Genomic DNA, 17252 nt, shown 5'->3' with positions numbered 1-17252 from the left:
GTATTATGGTAAGTGTAGTTCCTTTTATTCGTCTTTTTATTTTTTCTTTATATATTTTTTGAGACAGGGCCTCACTCTGTCGCCTAGGCAGGAATGCAGTGGTGTGATCAAGGGATCAAGGGATCCTCCTGCCTCAGCCTCCTGAGTAGCCGGGATTACAGGCATGCACCACCACACCCAGCTAATTTTTTATTTTTTGTAGAGATGGGGTCTTGCTAAATTGCCCAGGCTGATCTTGAACTCCTGGACTCAAGCAATTCTCCTAATCTGGCCTCCCAAAGTGCTAGGATTACAGGTGTGAGCCACCATACCTGGCCTTATTCTTCTTTTTAAATATTTTTTCTGTATATTCTCACATGCTTATTTTTCAAATGAACTTTAGTATTATTTGGAAATCGTGGTGATCTTACAAACAAATTTAAGAACAATGACCTCTTAGTAATATTGTGTCTTTCTATCAAAGATGTCATCCTCTTTGAGCACAAAGTTCTTTCATCTTTGTTCTCAGACAAGATTATGAAGCTTTCCTGGCTGCCGAGGAGCTCAGCAGACTTGTTTAAAACTGAGACTGGTGACTGAATGAAAAAAAAATGTGACAGAAACCTGTACTGGGGCCCTTACCTGGGCCAGGCCAGGATGAGGGATACATAGGTCAACATCCTACGGAGCCTCTCACCAGGAGCTCAGGTAAGAGGTAGGTACCTTACATGCACACCAGTGACTGCAGGCTGGGCCAGTGAGGTGTTGTGGAAGAGGCATGTACAGCACAGGTGCCTGAGCCAGAGGTTCTGCCAGAGCATAGAAGGCCACTACAGAGAGGAAATGACACACATTTACCAGGCAGGTGGGGAAGAGGGCTATAAGGGAATACAAGTCAAAGGAGGTTTCTCAAAGCATCATCCAGAAGACAGGACCAATGGTTATTGTGTTCTTGGTGTGTTCCAGGACTTCCTGAAATATTCGCCTCCACTGTCAGATTTCAGCCCCCATAATGAGAGTTGAGGCTGCTCAGGTGCAATTCCCTATCAACCATCGGCTCAGTACTGGAGTGTGTGGTCCACTTTCCCCTAGGCCAAATGCCTCCATCTCCTAGAATAGAAGGTCACATTGTTCATTACACTGGGAAAAAGCAGTTTCCCTTATGAAGGCAAATAGGACCCTTAAAGGAAATACAAATTAAACACTTTACTACTCTACAGAGCAGAGACCGTCATTAAGCTTCCAAAGAAATGAAATGCCCAAGAATGCATCTGGCTATAAGTATCAAAGAAGATAGTTGAAATTCCTTTGTGCGGAATGTCCATGAAGTGGTGACCTACAAATCCAGCCTCCAAGTCCCAGCACCAGCAGTAGTTCATGAACCGCACAAAACAAGCCCGTAGGAAGTCCCCCAGCAGGATGGTGATGTACGTTACCAGCATGTCGGACACCGTCAGCCTCATGAATTCCTGCAGAGGAACACAGGAAGAGGGGGTGGTTGGAGACCTTGCCCACTTCTCCCACCCTCCCTGAGAGTTTGTTGAGAGTCTAATAAACTCTCCCCCACCCACCTGACTTTGTCTCTGTGACCCTCTGATTCTTTGTGTGTGAAGAGAGGCGACCCCTGGCTCTGGAAAATGCTTAATTTAGGTCCTAGCTCCACATTACCAATTGTATGGCTTTGGAATAATCTCTGAACCTCTTGAAGTTGATATTGATATCAATCTCAAAAGGCTATTGTGAAACTTAGTAATTATGTATGCAAATGCAAATTGCCTGTTAAATTGACTATGCCCAATGCATCGTAGTCATCATCACTAGGACCCGAAGGCCTTGCTTCCCCACTTATTCTGAAGTGCCAGCTGCCCCCACTAAGACTAAATGTGACCGTCAGTCACTGGAGACAATGCCTAGCTTTTTTCATCTTCTGCTAGTCAGATTTTTCTTTTTCTTTTTCTTTTTTTTTTTTTTGATATATAGAGAAAATAAAACAGGTTTTGCACAGAGGCACATAGAAGAAGGACCAAAAACTGAAGGACAAAGCTTTCTCTGCATTTGTAGAATAGACATAATTTACTATATTTTTGGAAAAATTGAAAATATCTACCAGACACCAATCACAACCTTTGAGACACCAAAGAGATTTGGAGTTCCCAGGGGGCACAGGATCTGCTTTGGTCATTTTATTTCCTCCAAGATGATTATGAAATGTTTGCTGGATGAACAGCTGGTAAGTTTTCAGGGTTATTCCTCAAATGGAAACATCAAGGAGGGAATAACAAAGAACTGAGGACAGGGGTCACCTTTTCAGAGAGTGTAACTACTCACAATGCCCACAGCCGTCTCCCAGCAAGAACCCCGGGGCACATCTGCAGGGTGCAGGGGTGGTCGGGGGACACTCTCGTTCCAACCAGAAGAGTTGTAATAGTTAAACAGAGTCCAGTGAGTGATGTTCTTTATTGTCTCTTCATTAGCAAGCTAGAACAGAAGATGGAGGTGTGGGGTAGGAAGGAGCTAGGGATGGTCCAACTGTTTCCATAAGAACAGTGAAAGCTAGCAAATGCCACAACCCTACCATCTAGCTTCTGCTCTCCCCTGGACAGAGTCCTTCCAAAATTCCCTTCTCAGGCTTTCAATATGTACAGGAGAGGCTGTAGTCCTTGGGTCTTTCCCATGAAGTTATCTTCTACTCTAAGTCAGCATTCATTCATCCGTCTGTCCATCCATCCACTTGTCTATCCATCCATACATCAATCCACCCACCCAACCACCCACCCACCCACCCATCCATCCATCCATCCATCCATCCATCCATCCATCCATCCATCCATCCATCCATCCATCCATCCAAGCATTCAGCCATCCATTCATGCATCTATCCAGTCATTCATTATTCTCTTGAAAATAATTTATTCAGGGCTTCTTCTGTGCATATAAAGTAGTGGCGATACAGGAGTGACCAAGAGAGATGGAGCTTCACTCAGAAAGATTAGAGTCTAGTAAATGACGGAGATGAACTGGCAATTACAGAACAGACTGATACGAGCTGTGAGAAATTCTCTCTGGGAAAAGGAGCATCCACATCACACAATGGGGGCCACAGAAGACTTCCTGGAGGCAGTGACAGCTGGGCCAAAACCTCAAGGAGGATTAGTCAACTAGTCAAACATGAGGAGAGGGGTGGAGAGAGAGGCAAGATAGAATTTTGCCCTGTGGCAGAAATGTGAGGCTCAGGAGGGTAGAGCAGTCTCCTGGGTAGGAGGGAAGCCAGAGATGAGGGGGGAGGAGAGGTTAGGGCCAGATTCAGTCACTTCTATGCTTAGAACAGTTTTCTGTTAGCATCAGGAAAAAGTTCCTACAGCTCAATAATAAGGAGGGAAGGGGTGGAGAAGAGGGGCATCAGCATCATCGGGCCCTCCTTTGCTCTAAATTTTTCACTCTTCTGCTCCACTCCAGTTCCCTGTTGACCCAGCTGTTCCCTCTGCCTTTTCCAATGTCTGCTAAGGTCCCCAGGGTAGGATCTGGAGCTCCTCCCGTGCGCTGCCATGCTGCCCTGGGCTTGCCACTGCTGAAGCACATCCCACAGCGTGCTGTAATGAAGTCTGTCTCCCAGTCCAGTGTGTGAACACACTTGGGACAGGACTGTGTCTTCCTGTCTGCTCTACCCCAGGGCCTGCCATTGTGGGTGCTCCATAATTGTGTGGTGAGCATTGATAAACGGTTAAGTCATGACATAGCACCTTAGAGGACAATTACTTGGCTGTTAATCATTTATGGCAGCTCTGAAACAGTGTGGAAAAGGCTGAAGATAAAATATTAAGGTATCAAATGACATGTATATGATGTGAAAAAAGACAACCAGAGAAAAGGACAGTAAAAAACTATAGGAAAAGGTTAACAATGGTCATCTTTGGGTCATAGATTCCAAGGAGTTTTTTTTTAATTTTATTTTTCTTAATTTACATTTATTTAATTAATATGAATTATATATAATGAAATTATTATATTAAAAAAGAAAATACTATGGGCACCAGGAATTGCAGTGGGGTGGAGGGTGTTGTTGTTTTTACCTTGAGGTGGACATCATCCATCAGGGCCAAGAGAAATGTGTAGAGGTTCCCCAGGAAGAGTGCAAAGATGCGTCCCAGCTGCCACTTCAGTCCAGTGCGTGGGTGGTAATTCTCCAGGGCAGCGATGGTTTCAAACAGAGGGGGACAAAACATTCCAAGCAGGGACATCACGATCTCTACCTGAGGAATCAGGAAAGCCTAGGTTGTGTCATCAACATTATACTTGTTTGGCTGCCATCCCTGCACTCCCATGGCCATCCATCTCCACTTCTCTGCTGCCCCCTCCGCTGCGCCTGGAGATGCCCTGGGGTCTATACAGCTTGCTGTGTGACCCTGGCAAAGGCATCAACATGCCCTGAGCACTTGGCCTGTGCTTGCATATCATAATTGCTGTGTGGCCAGATGCTATAATGGTTGTTGTTACTAGTATTGATGAAAATAGCACTTTCTGGCCAGGCGCAATGGCTCACGCCTGTAATCCCAGCACTTTGGGAAGCCGAGGCAGGCAGATCATGAGGTCAGGAGATAGCCAGGAGATCCTGGCTAACATGGTGAAACCCCGTCTCTACTAAAAATACAAAAAATTAGCTGGGTGTGGTGGCATGTACCTGTAATCCCAGCTACTTGGGAGGCTGAGGCAGGAGAATTGCTTGAACCCCGGAGGCGGAGGTTACAGTGAGGTGAGATTGCACCACTGCACTCCAGCCTGGGTGACAAAGACTCCATCTCAAAAAAACAAAAATAAAAAACAAAAACAAACAAAAGACAACTGCTCACCCAGTGGAAAGTAAATCCCTGCAAATCGCAAGTTCGTCAACTCTTCTCGGCTGGTCTTGACTCTCCCACTCTCTCTCACACCGACCCTTGGCTTGGTTTCTCATCATCTCCGTACCTGTCCATGTAGTTCTCACCTGGAGAGCCATCACTGCCCCATATCTACCAGTGCCCTTCATTATATGTTTGTGTAGTGTTCAGCCTAATTCCTGCTTTTGCCACAAAATTCCACTGCCTCTTCAGCTCTCATGGACAATTCCATCTGTAACCTAAAACATCTTATTTGATCACGGTATTCCTGCCTACTGTTGTTTGTGCTTTGGTTTATTCTTGTTGAGCCTGCATCCTAAGGAAACTGCAATCCCCTTAAGGGTAGAATTCATCTTGGGCATCTTTTGAGTCCTTCTCACAGCTTAGTGACCCAGTGAAGGCTTTGTGGAAGGGACGTTTTTCCTTTCTTACTCTATTCCTCAGTTCTCCCATCCTACAGAGGGGCCCCCAAAGTCCCTGTCTTTCCCATATCTTAAACCCATGCTGACCAGGTCAGGAGCTACATTGGGGCCTCTAATCCACTGTTGGGAGTGTCTGAGTTGATGTCCAACTGCACTGATCCAGAGTGGGTTAGAGGTAAGCTTAGGCAATCAGGAATGAGGCCCCCAAAACAGACTCAGAGCCAGACAGGTACTGGCTCCTAATCCTGACTCCATTGCTAATAAGCTGTGTGTCTTAAACTTTCCGGTCCTCAGATATTTATGCGAAAACTAGGACTAAGGATGCCTACCCTGCCATAGTGCTATGAGGCATAAATAATAGGCATAGAGGTCTATTGTAGGTATTCAATTAATAGTTTTCTCCTTTGTCTTTCCTCCATCTCTAATTTATTAAGCACTTACTATGTGTGAGTCACTGTGCCAAATTCTAAAGATGCAACAAAGGATAAGAAGTCACACACACTCTGCCCACAAGAACTTAAAGTAGATGTAAATAATTCCATAATAAGTTAATCATTACAAAGGTAAAAATGCTGCAAAGGGTAAATACTTTAAGTAAATAATAGAAATAACGATATAACATTTAAACTCATACCTGAAATTATTCAAGAGAGATGAGAGTGTGTGAGAGAAGGCATCTCAGTAGAACAGAGGCCAATGGTGCTGCAGTTTAGTGAAGATGGGAAGAGTAAGACTGACTAAAGGTACAATTGGGGGCTAGGTGCAGTGGGTCATGCCTGTAATCCCAGCACTTTGGGAGGCTGAGGCAGGTGGATCACCTGGGTTCAGGAGTTTGAGACCAGCCTGGCCAACATGGCAAAACCTCGTCTCTATTAAAAATACAAAAATTAGCCAGGTGTGGTGGTGCGTGCCTGTAGTCCCAGCTACTTGGGAGACTGAGGCAACAGAATCACTTGAACCCGGGAGGCGGAGGTTGCGGTGAACTGAAATCATGCCACTGCACACCAGCCTGGATGACAGAGCAAGACTTCATCTCAAATAATAATAATAATAATAATAATAATAATAATAAATAAAAATAAGGATACAACTGGGAAGGTAAGTCAAGGAAAGCCATTTTGGACTTTATCCTGAGAGAAAATGATGGTTTTCATGGTGAATGCATCTTCATACTAAAAATAATAACTTGGAGTTCTGGGAAGATAATGATAGCCACAGCATGAATTTCTTTTTTCCTTTTTCTTTTTTTTTTTTTTACGACAGTTTTGCTCTTGTTACCCAGGCTGGAGTGCAATGGCTCAGTCTTGGCTCACTGCAACCTCCACCTCTGGGATTCAAGCAGTTCTCCTGCGTCAGCCTCCCGGGTAGCTGGGACTACAGGCATGTGCCACCATGCCCAGCTAATTTTTTGTATTTAGTAGAGACGGGGTTTCACCATGTTGGCCAGGCTGGTCTCAAACTCCTGACTTCAGGTGATCCACCCGCCTTGGCCTCCCAAAGTGCTGGGATTACAGGCGTGAGCCACTGTGCCTGGCCATCACAGCATGATTTTTGAATCTCTCGAATCCCCATGTAAAACTGGACAAAGCAATTAAATAATAAAATAAAAAACCACATAGACAATGAAGCTAGGTGTCCTAATGAATCCTTAAATACAAGTGGCTACAATACAATACAAATTACCAGCAGCCACAGGTACTTACAGAGTTCATGTCTGGATGAGAGAAGGTCAAGAGAAACAGTGGGGTATCCAATGAATCTGAGAACAGGAGGATGTCAAAATGGCTAATAGGTACTCAATGAAAAGCATAGTGGAACAATCTGAGAACAGCAGCTGACACTGTGAGGAACTCTGCTCGGTCCGATAATAGGTGAGTGCAAGGTCATTCTTGGTTAATCTGGAGATGAGCTAAAACAGCCTGGGCCTCTTGAACTTTTGAAATTTGTCAGTTAAGCTCCCTAACAGGACAGGGCACAACATGAAGGAGACTATTCTGAGAACAGAATTGAAATTGAGCAGACAGAGGGAATATAGATAAAGGAATGGGAAGGTCTAGATAAAAAGTAGAAAAAGGATGAGAGGCAGGAGCTCTCTCATCCAGCAAGCCACCATATATTTTGAAGACTTCATAAAAACAGTGGAAGAGAGAGCTCCGTTAAATTAGGAAAGTTATCCTGAACCATGCCTCACTAAAACTTCAGCAAAACTAACTTTATATAAAAATGAACAGTGGAAAAGTTTTTTCTAGGTCAAATCCCATACAAAGTTATTTCAAGGAAAAGAGAACAAGAAGTAGGTTAAACTTTCAGATAATGAAAACACCCCAAAACAAGCTGCATAAAACAGTTAAAAAATTATAATGAGTATTCAAAAACAGAAAACTGAAAGATGTTAAGAAAATATAGGTCACAAAACAATATAAACAAAAATTAGAAAAACCCAGAAAAAGGGTGACAGAATACTGCAAAAAAAAAAAAAAAGAAAGAAATTAAGGGAAAACTATATTAAAATTGAAGAATACCTAAGAGAATCACAATTGCAAAACATAATGACAATGACAAGAAAAAGATAAAAAGGGGGAGAGTTTTAAAAATAAAAAATATATGAAGAAAGAAGTTAATAGGATTCAGGAGAAAACAAGATATATTGAAGAGAGACAAAGAAGATTCAACACAGGTATAATAGGAGGTCCTGAAGAAGAAAACCCAAAAAAGGGAATAGAACAAATTAAAAAAAACTATAATTCAATAAATCTTCCCTTAAACGAAAAACAAGATTTGAATCTGCCTAACATTTTAAAAAACTTTTGGGTCTGGTATGGTGCCTCACACTTGTAATCCCAGCACTTTGGGAGGCTGAGGCAGGCAGATCACTTGAGGTCAGGAGTTTGAGACCAGCCTGGCCAACAGGGTGAAACCCTGTCTCTACTAAAAATACAAAAATTAGCCGGGCATGGTGATGCGTGCCTGTAATCCCAGTTACTCAGGAGGCTGAGGCAGGAGAATTGTTTGAACCCAGGAGGTGGAGGTTGCAGTGAGCCAAGATCGTGCCACTGCACTCCAGCCTGGGTGACACAGTGAGACTTCATCTCAAAAATAAATAAATAAATAAATAAATACATACACTGTGTACCTGAGAATATCAAGAATGACCAATACCAAGATGTATTCTTAAGTAAAGTTAATGGACTTTAAAGAAAAAGGAAAATAAATCTTGGCATATAGGTAAAAAGAGCAAGTCTATCATTTTGCCTTGTTTTCTTGTATACCAGGTAACCTTTGACTTCTTTCTGGTCATTGACTTTAATAATTATTTATGGAGTTCTCTGAGGCCTAGATATGTACATGCTGAATTAGAGAGGCTCTAAGCTTGGTTCTGCCAGGAACCTGGTACACTACCATCTACAATGCTTCAAACCAAAGTCAAGGTCTGACAGCCCCAGGTACAAGTCTGCTCAGTGGAAGGTCTGAGGCCACAGGCTCTGCGGACAGCACATTTTCCTTCTCTTTTCCACTTCCAGCCTAAACAGCAAGCTGCCCTCTTAGTAGTTACTGGAGGTGGGAGGAGGGTTAGATCAGGTTCACCCATACCTTGAATGCCTTAACTCCTGGGAGAGGGGTGGTGAGGTCTATTTAGGGAGATTTTCCCCTCCTCCTAATATGGAAAAGTCCTGGTTTGGAAACTTTGTCTCTTTGGACTTTATGGACTGAATCGTGTCTCCTCCTCCCCCTCCCACAAATTTGTATCTTGAAGCCCTAACTCTCAATGTGACTATTTGGAGATGGGGCCTTTAAGGAGGTAATTAAGGTTAAGTGAGGTCACAAGGGTGGGACCTAATCCAATAAGACTGGTGTTCTTACAAGAAGAGGAAAAGATACCAGAGATCTCTCTCTCTCTCTCTCTCCATGCACATGCACAGAAGAAAGGTCACAGAAGGACACAGGGAGAAGACAGACACCTGCAAGCCTCAGGGGAAAGCAAACCTGCCAACTCCTTGATCTCGGACTTCCAGCCTCCAGAACGGTGAGCAAATACATTTGTTGTTTAAGCTACTCAGTCTGTGGTACTTTGTTGTGGCAGCCTATATGTTTTTCCTTCTATACTCTCAACACTTTACTTCCAGGACACTTCTGACACCAAATGTGTCAGACACATTTGACACTTCTGACACCAAATTTTTTCCCATACCAACCAATTTTCTGATACCAGCTGTGTAGCGTAAAATTCAATTCAATTCAATTAAGACACTAACCAGAGTGAGCACAGACTCCACAGGTGAAGGGCTCAGTCCCACAAGGCTGCCCCCACTTTGGATGCCAATCACAAGTATTAGGTCACCAGGTTACTGGCAACTTCTGTTCGATTTGGCTATAAAGCAGAGATTCTCACAATCCCCTTCTTGGGTTTGGTCATTTGCTAGAGTAAGCAAATCATTCAGGAAAACAATTTAATTACTAGATTATCTGTTTATTTCAAAGGATATAACTCAGGAATGGCCAGGTGGAAGAGATGCATAGGGTAAGGTATGGGCAAGGGGCTTGGAGCTTCCAGGCCCGCTCTTCAAACTCTGCCCTTTGGGTTTTTATGGAGGCGTCATTATGTAGTCATGATTGATTAAATCACTGGCCATTAGTGATCAACTCAACCTCAGCCCCTCTCCCCTCCCTGGAGGTGACGGGATACGGCTGAAAGTTCCAATTTTCTAATCACTGGCTGGTTCCCCTGGCAGCCAGCCCAGATGCAGAGGTTATCCAGGAGCTTCCAGCCACCAGTCATCTTACTAGCATACAAAAAAAAAAAAAAACACTGATCACTTTAGAGATTCCAAGGGTTTTAGGGGCTGTGTGCCAGAAACTGGGAGCAGACCAATATATAATAAGAAATATATAATAATATCACAGCCCTAGCAAACTCATATATCATAATTTGTGATCCTAATGTCTCAAAATAGAGTCACTCATGTCAAAAAGCATTAAGCCCATAGTGAAATTGTTCCGCCCTCTCTCAAAGTGATAAGCATGTATATAATGGACTGAGGTGATAAGCAAACACCTGCTGCTGCCTGGTATTTCCTGAAATTAACTGGAAGAGAATGAAACGTTGGCTGAGATAAAGAGAACAGACCCATCTGGGAGGATCATAAAAGCAGCCAGGACCTGGCCTTGTTCAAAAAGCCTTCGGAGGCTCTGCCCATGGGAACTCTGGAACCTTCTCCTGATTTTGGCAGTGGCTGCTGGAAGCTCTGCAAGAGAGAAACAGCGATGCCCGCTTCTGCTGGCCAGTGCCTGAATGACTTCTGGACCCACTTGACTCATTTGTTGATGTGTTGGTCTCCGGAGCCATCGTTGTGGTTTGTTACCTCCCTTTTATCACTGCCTGTGTGTTGAACATTAGTGGAGTGACTGATGGGGTATGAAGGCCTGGAAATAAATCAGGAATTCAAGAACTGCTAGTTGGCTATTGTGAAACTTCCCAACTTAGGACAGAGTCAGCACATCAAGGCTGCAGGAACCTAATTAACACAACATAGGCTAAGACACTGGCCCTAGTGGGATGGAACTAGAGCACAGGAACAAGTCTTTGAAAAGTCAGCATTTGCCTTCAGAGCATAAGACTTGGCACTGATACTCCCCTTATATTTCTGGTCACAGGCTTTCACTTAAAATTGGTCTTGGGGGTCTCTCACTGTGTTTTCAGATCCTCAGTGTTTTCAAGGTATGCTTTTTCTTTAAATGAGCATTTTTAGGGCTTTTAATTAATTACTTGATCCAAGTAACCTAGGCCACCATTAGCAGAAACCACTGGCCCATTCTTTTATTTTAAACCTTTCTGTGTCCCGATGTTTTAGATGAGTTAATTATAAATAGCACATAGCTTTAACAGTTTTTGATCTAATTATTATTGTCTTCAAACTGTAGCATCAAATCCATTTACATCTATTAGAATCACTGATATATTTAGACTTAAATCTGATTTTATGCTTTATATTTGTCCTCCTATCAATTCCATATTTCCTTTTTTATATCCTTTCTTGCTTTGTTGGGGGAAGATAGGCTGTCTTCTTTTTTTAAATTGCTGTTTGAATGCAAGATAAACTCTTTCTTATTATTAATTTATTTAGCTCATGACTCTGTGGGGCAGCATTTTTTTTTTTTTTTAAACTGGGCTTAACTGGGTCGTTCTTTTATTGGCCTTACCTGCTGATAGCTGATGGCTCCATTCAAATATCTGGTGGTTTACTGGCTATTGGCCAGGGTGGGGAGATAACTGGACCATGTGTCTCATCATTCAGGAGGCTAGCCAGAGATTATTCACATGACGAAGGTCTCAGGGTTCCCAAAAGCAGTAAAAGAGCAAGTCTCAATACACAAGCACTTTTCAAATCTCTGCATGTTTCATGGTTGCTATTGTTCCATTGGCTAAACCAAGTCACATGACCAAGCTAAGGTGGATTCAAAAGATGGAGGACACAGATTCCACGTCTTCGTGAATGTGCAAAGGAAAGCAAAGCGATGTGCATACAAGGATAGGAAGAATTTGTAGCCATTTTCACAAACGACCACAGATGTCAAATTCCCAAAAGAGGTTTATGGATTCTGTGTTATCACAATAAAACCTTAATGTGTTTTATTGTGGAGCTTGATGAGAAAACTCGCTCTATCAGATATTAAGACATAGTGTAAATGCATAGTATATCAGTTTGTTATTTGTGCAGGAATAGACAAATAGGAATAGAAAAGAGAGCCCAGAATCATACCCATGCATTAATAAACACTTGATTTACGATGTATGGCGCTGCAAAGCTGTGAGGAAAGGATCACCTCGTTAGTAATTGGTGTTGCACAGGTGGCTATCCAGTTGCTAATCCAGTTTTTCTAGTTGTAAAAGCCAGTTCCCAAAACCTAATAATAGGTGACTTTTTCTTCAGGATATTCATGCTATTTGACTGGAAGGGGATGTAATTTCACTTATTAAAACAAGCCTATAATCCAGACTTTTGATAAATCAAATGAATGGCATAGGAACCAGTGATTTCAGTATTTGCCATCAACCTTCAGTTCAACCTTCAGTTCATCAGCGATGTTTTTCTTACCTCATTCCTTTCATACCAGCTAACATTCTGCATTTTGGAGAATTGCTGGGATCGCTTAACCACAAAGTAAATGAGGTACCCACTTCCACACAAACAGCAGATGATGAGAAAGTTGGCCAGGACACGAAGAAATCTTGTCAGATGGATATTTTCTTCTTTGTTACTCTCTTGTTCATCCACTATTGATTCCTTAATGTGCGAAAATGAGATGTGCATAAATGTCAGGCCAGAAATGCCAGAACCATGGCTGTTGGGTCCCTGAAAATAGTACTTTCTATATTTCCAGAAATGAAATAATACAGAGGAGATGATGTAATGCCCTGTGCCCTATGGATAATTATTTTCTTTAGAAAAATATGTTTGTTGTTATTGCTATTCCAGTACATATAAGAAACACTTAGATTTCTTAAATAGTCACCATGTGTCAGACGTGGTACTTTCCGTGCATTGTCCCTCTTTTTTTCTTTTTTGAGACAGAGTTTTGCTCTTGTTGCTCAGGCTGGGGTGCAATGGTGCAATCTCGGCTCACCACCTCCTGGGTTCAAGTGATTCTCCTGCCTCAGCCTCCTGAGTAGCTGGGATTACAGGTGCCCACCACCACACCTGGCTAATTTTTTTTTTTTTTTTTTTTGAGACCGAGTCTTGCTCTGTCACCCAGGCTGGAGTGCAGTGGCACAATCTCGGCTCACTGCAAGCTCCGCCTCCCAGGTTCACGCCATTCTCCTGCCTCAGCCTCCCAAGTAGCTGGAACTACAGGCACCCGCCACCATGCCCGGCTAATTTTTTTTGTATTTTTAGTAGAGACAGGGTTTCACTGTGTTAGCCAGGATGGTCTCGATCTATTGACCTCATGATCTGCCCGCCTCAGCGTCCCAAAGTTCTGGGATTACAGGCGTGAGCCACCACACCCAGCCACACCTGGCTAATTTTTGTATCTTTAGTAGAGGCAGGGTTTCCCCATGTTGTCCAGGCTGGTCTCAAACTCCTGACCTTAGGTGATCCACCTGTCTCAGCCTCCCAAAGTGCTGGGATTACAGGCATGAGCCACTGTGCCCGGCCTTAAACTTATTTTCTAATTGTTTTCTGTTAGTATATAAAAATTGATTTTTGATTATTAAACTTGTGCCCTAGACACAGAGTAATTGGTAGAACCAGGATGAAAAATGAGCTCTCCCAGACCCCAAAGTCTTAATTCACAGAATTTTCACATCTATTCTGTTATACAAGTATATTATGTCTCTTTTAATAAACTTACAAAAGAAGTCATTTTACTTCTCACATGTTCAAAGTGTTTCAAAGACATTGATCTTCTTTGTCCCTCTCTCACAGTCCTGGAGGAAAAGTCAAAGCCCCCAGTCACCCCTACCCTGGCTTTGGATGGAAGTGGCCATAAGCCCCCCATTGCTGTAAGAAGGAGAAGGAGAGGAGACAGAGTCAGCTCCCTGCTCCATGCACTGCAAAGCCCACTGGGCTCTAGGGCTGGGAAACCCATGCTGTGAGTTGCTGAGCTCAAGCCCTTTTCCTAGTGGGTGTCCCTGCCATCTGCAAGCATCAGTCAGTGGACAGCAGGAAGGAATTCAAGAGAGGAGAGGGACAAAGAAAAGAGAACCAAGCACAGTTGCAGTGTAAATGTGAGCTTCGCTAGGTCCTGGGGGAAAGAAAGCTTGACTGATCAGACAGGAGAAATATTGAGCCATAAAGAACTTGGAATGGGAGCTGGGTGCAGTGGCTCACACCTGTAATCCCAGTGCTTTGGGAGGCCAGGGAGGGAAGATGGCTTGAGGCCAGGAATTTGAGACCAGCCTGGGTGACATAGTGAGAGACTTCATCTCTACAAAAAATAGAAAAATTTAACTGGGCGTGGCACTCCAGCCAGAGTGAGACCTTGTCTCCAAAAAATTTAATTAAAGAAAAAACAAAACGAAGAACTTGGAATGGTTTTTACAATCACGGGGGCAAAGTACAATGTACAGTGCTTCAGCATTACAGCTTTGGCCTTCATTCATTTGCTTCCCAGCTGGGTGGTTATTTTATATGAGCTATAGTTCTGTAGAACTCCTCAAACCTCTCTTGTAAAGAAATTATTTGTGTGTGGATTGAAAGAAACATAGGGTTGATTTCATCTTTTTTCTTTTTTTTTTTTTTAACATTATCCCATTCATTCATTCGTTTTGAGCCAGAGTCTCACTCTGTCACTCAGGCTGGAATGCAGTGGTGTGATCTTGGCTCACCGCAACTTCTGTCTTTTGGATTCAAGAGATTCTTCTGCCTCAGCCTGCCGAGTAGCTGGGATTGGCAGGTGGATCATTTGAGGTCAGGAGTTCAAGACCAGCCTGGCCAAAATGGTGAAACCCCATCTCTACTAAAAATACTTTTTATTTTTTAAATATGCAAACCCAACCACTCAATTATACATATGCTTCAACTGCAACTTAGAACCCTAAAATAGTCCTTTGTTTATTATGCACCCTCAGAAGGGTTTTTCTGCTTTGTTGTACCTTTTTTTTGGACATGTACACCCAGGAAACTTTCTGGCTCTTTTATTATCTCATGGAACTGTGTTTGTTTTGCTTTGTTTTCAGAACCCCCCATGCCTGTTTTTATACCAGTCACATAAATAAACAACACCCAGTCTCACTGGAAAATGATGGAAACTTTGTCAGCAGCACTTCACATAAAAAAAACTCTTGTTTAGAAAATAAATGGTGATTTTAAAGTAGAGACGTGGGCTGGGCACGGTGGCTCATGCTTGTAATCCCAGCACTTTGGGAGGCTGAGGCGGGCAGATCACTTGAGGTCAGGAGTTTGAGACTGGCCTGGTGAAACCATGTCTCTACTAAAAATACAAAAAAATTAGCCGGGCATGGTGATGTGCACCTGTAATCCCAGCTACTCAAGAGGCTGAAGCAGGAGAATCACTTGAACCCAGGAGCCGGAGGTTGCAGTGAGCTGAGAATTTGCCACTACACTCCAGCCTGGGTGACAGAGCGACACTCTGTCTCAATAAATAAATAAATAAATAAATAAATATAGAGGCAAGGTCTGTGAAGGAAACCTCTCAGTCAGAATCCCACACACGTGCAAAGGTTTGCCCACCTCAGCCCCCGTGGGACTGATCTGCACAGACCATATTGCTAGCCTTCTGTCACCAAGCTTTCACTCTGTCTCCCTTTCTCTCTCTTTGTTATTTTCCAACTACCAAGTTCAAATTCTTTTTTTTTTTTTTTCATTTCACTAGCTTTCTGGGGAACAGGTGGTGTTTGGTTACATGAATAAGTTCTTCAGTGGTGATTTCTGAGATTTTGGCACAGCCATCAGGGTTGATTTCTTTATTCCCACACCCCCAAACCAGGGTTCTCGGCTGTTTCTGAGTATTCTAATCACTTGGGGAGCTTTTGAAAAACCAATGTCAGGACCCTACTCCAGGCCAGTTATATCAGAGTCTCTGTTAGTGGATCCCAGGAGATCTTTTAAGCTCCTCAGGTGATTCTAGTATGCAGAAAAAGTTGAGAAATGCTTTCCCCAAATGAGTCCTTCCACTTATTCCAGCAGAAATGTGTTTCACGTAGAAACAGGCAGCACCAGGTCTCAGCATCCAGGATACTCTGTCATATTAAGAAACAGACAGGCTGGGCGTGGTGGCTCATGTCTGTAATCCCAGCACTTTGGGAGGTGCAGGAGGGCAGATCACTTGAGGTCAGGAGTTCAAGACCAGCCTGACCAACATGGTAAAACCCCATCTCTACTAAAAATACAAAAAAAAAAAATTAGCTGGGCATAGTGGCAGGCACCTGTAGTCCCAGCTACTCGGGAGGCTGAGGCAGGAGGATCGCTTGAGCCCAGGAGGCAGAGGTTGTAGTGTGCTGAGAGCACACCACTGCACTCCAGCCTGGGCAATGGGAGAGAGATGCTGTCTCAAAAAAAAAAAAAAAAAAAGAAAAGAAAAGAAAGAGACAGTGGGTACCAGCCACGAACATTCTTACTTAAGGGCTTGAAAACTGGGCTCACATTTCTGGGAAGGCTCTTGCCACAAATTATTTGAGGACCTTATTTTCTATGTCCCAGCTGGGAGAAGTCTCTCAATGACCAGAGGGACCTAGAGTTCTCTGGAAGTGGGAACTGCCCTGGGGTGACTACCTTGAAGCTGGTGGTGATGGATGCATATTTGTTGTCAGCTGTCTCTGAATTCCCGATCAGGTAGTCCCAGCTGGTGAACATCTTGAAGCTGAATGTGAAGTTGTCACTCTCCCCTTCGCCTGTGCTTCCTTGGGTATTGCTGGCCATCCTGTAGGGCACACAGCACTGTTGTGACGTCTGCCCTCTTTCTGCTGTGTCACCCCCAGGGAACCTTGGCCTAGCCAGTCTTGGACACAGGTAACAGATAAACAGGTAGCTGACATTCAGTGACAAAACAAGCCAGGCAGGGACTTGAGCCAAGACAGCTTTGAGGATAGCCAGGTCACCTTTCCCCCCAAATTCAGAGTCCCCTGAAAGCACACATGGTATCAATGAGGTAATAAAAAGCCTGCAGGAGACAAGACACGTGACCATGTTTTCTTCCCTACACCCGATTTCCTGTGGCTTGACTCATCTGCAAATGCAGTTTGAGAACTCTATACGGGGAGTCTATTCTCAAACAGGAACATCCCCTTCTAAGTCATCTATTTTCTTGGATAGAACACACACACACACACACACACACACACACACACACACACACACACACACACACATATATATGTATTTTTTTTTTCTGATATAAAATGCAAAACACACTGAGGTGGCTGGTGCTACTTTGTTGTGCTACTTTTTTTTTTTTTGGTAACAGAGTCTCGCTCTGTCGTCCAGGCTGGAGTGCAGTGGCCTGATCTTGGCTCACTGCA

General features: G+C 43.4%; 1 protein-coding gene across 1 annotated transcript in view; it reads right to left on the bottom strand.

Moving 5' to 3' along the window:
- TMC2 (transmembrane channel like 2) overlaps positions 1-17252 on the bottom strand; it is a 105987-nt gene that overhangs the window by 28737 nt on the left and 59998 nt on the right. Inside the window, exons 9-13 of the mRNA XM_055373524.2 lie at positions 16507-16654; positions 12370-12558; positions 4050-4229; positions 2308-2457; positions 1320-1448 (exon numbers count right to left, since the gene is read on the bottom strand). Coding sequence (XP_055229499.2) covers positions 1320-1448; positions 2308-2457; positions 4050-4229; positions 12370-12558; positions 16507-16654 — 796 coding nt within the window. The remainder of the gene's footprint in view (positions 1-1319; positions 1449-2307; positions 2458-4049; positions 4230-12369; positions 12559-16506; positions 16655-17252) is intronic.

Source organism: Gorilla gorilla, chromosome 21 (assembly GCF_029281585.2).
Source record: "Gorilla gorilla gorilla isolate KB3781 chromosome 21, NHGRI_mGorGor1-v2.1_pri, whole genome shotgun sequence".
In the NCBI taxonomy this organism is placed as follows: Eukaryota; Metazoa; Chordata; class Mammalia; order Primates; family Hominidae; genus Gorilla; species Gorilla gorilla.
This window is presented reverse-complemented; position numbering and strand designations above follow the sequence as displayed.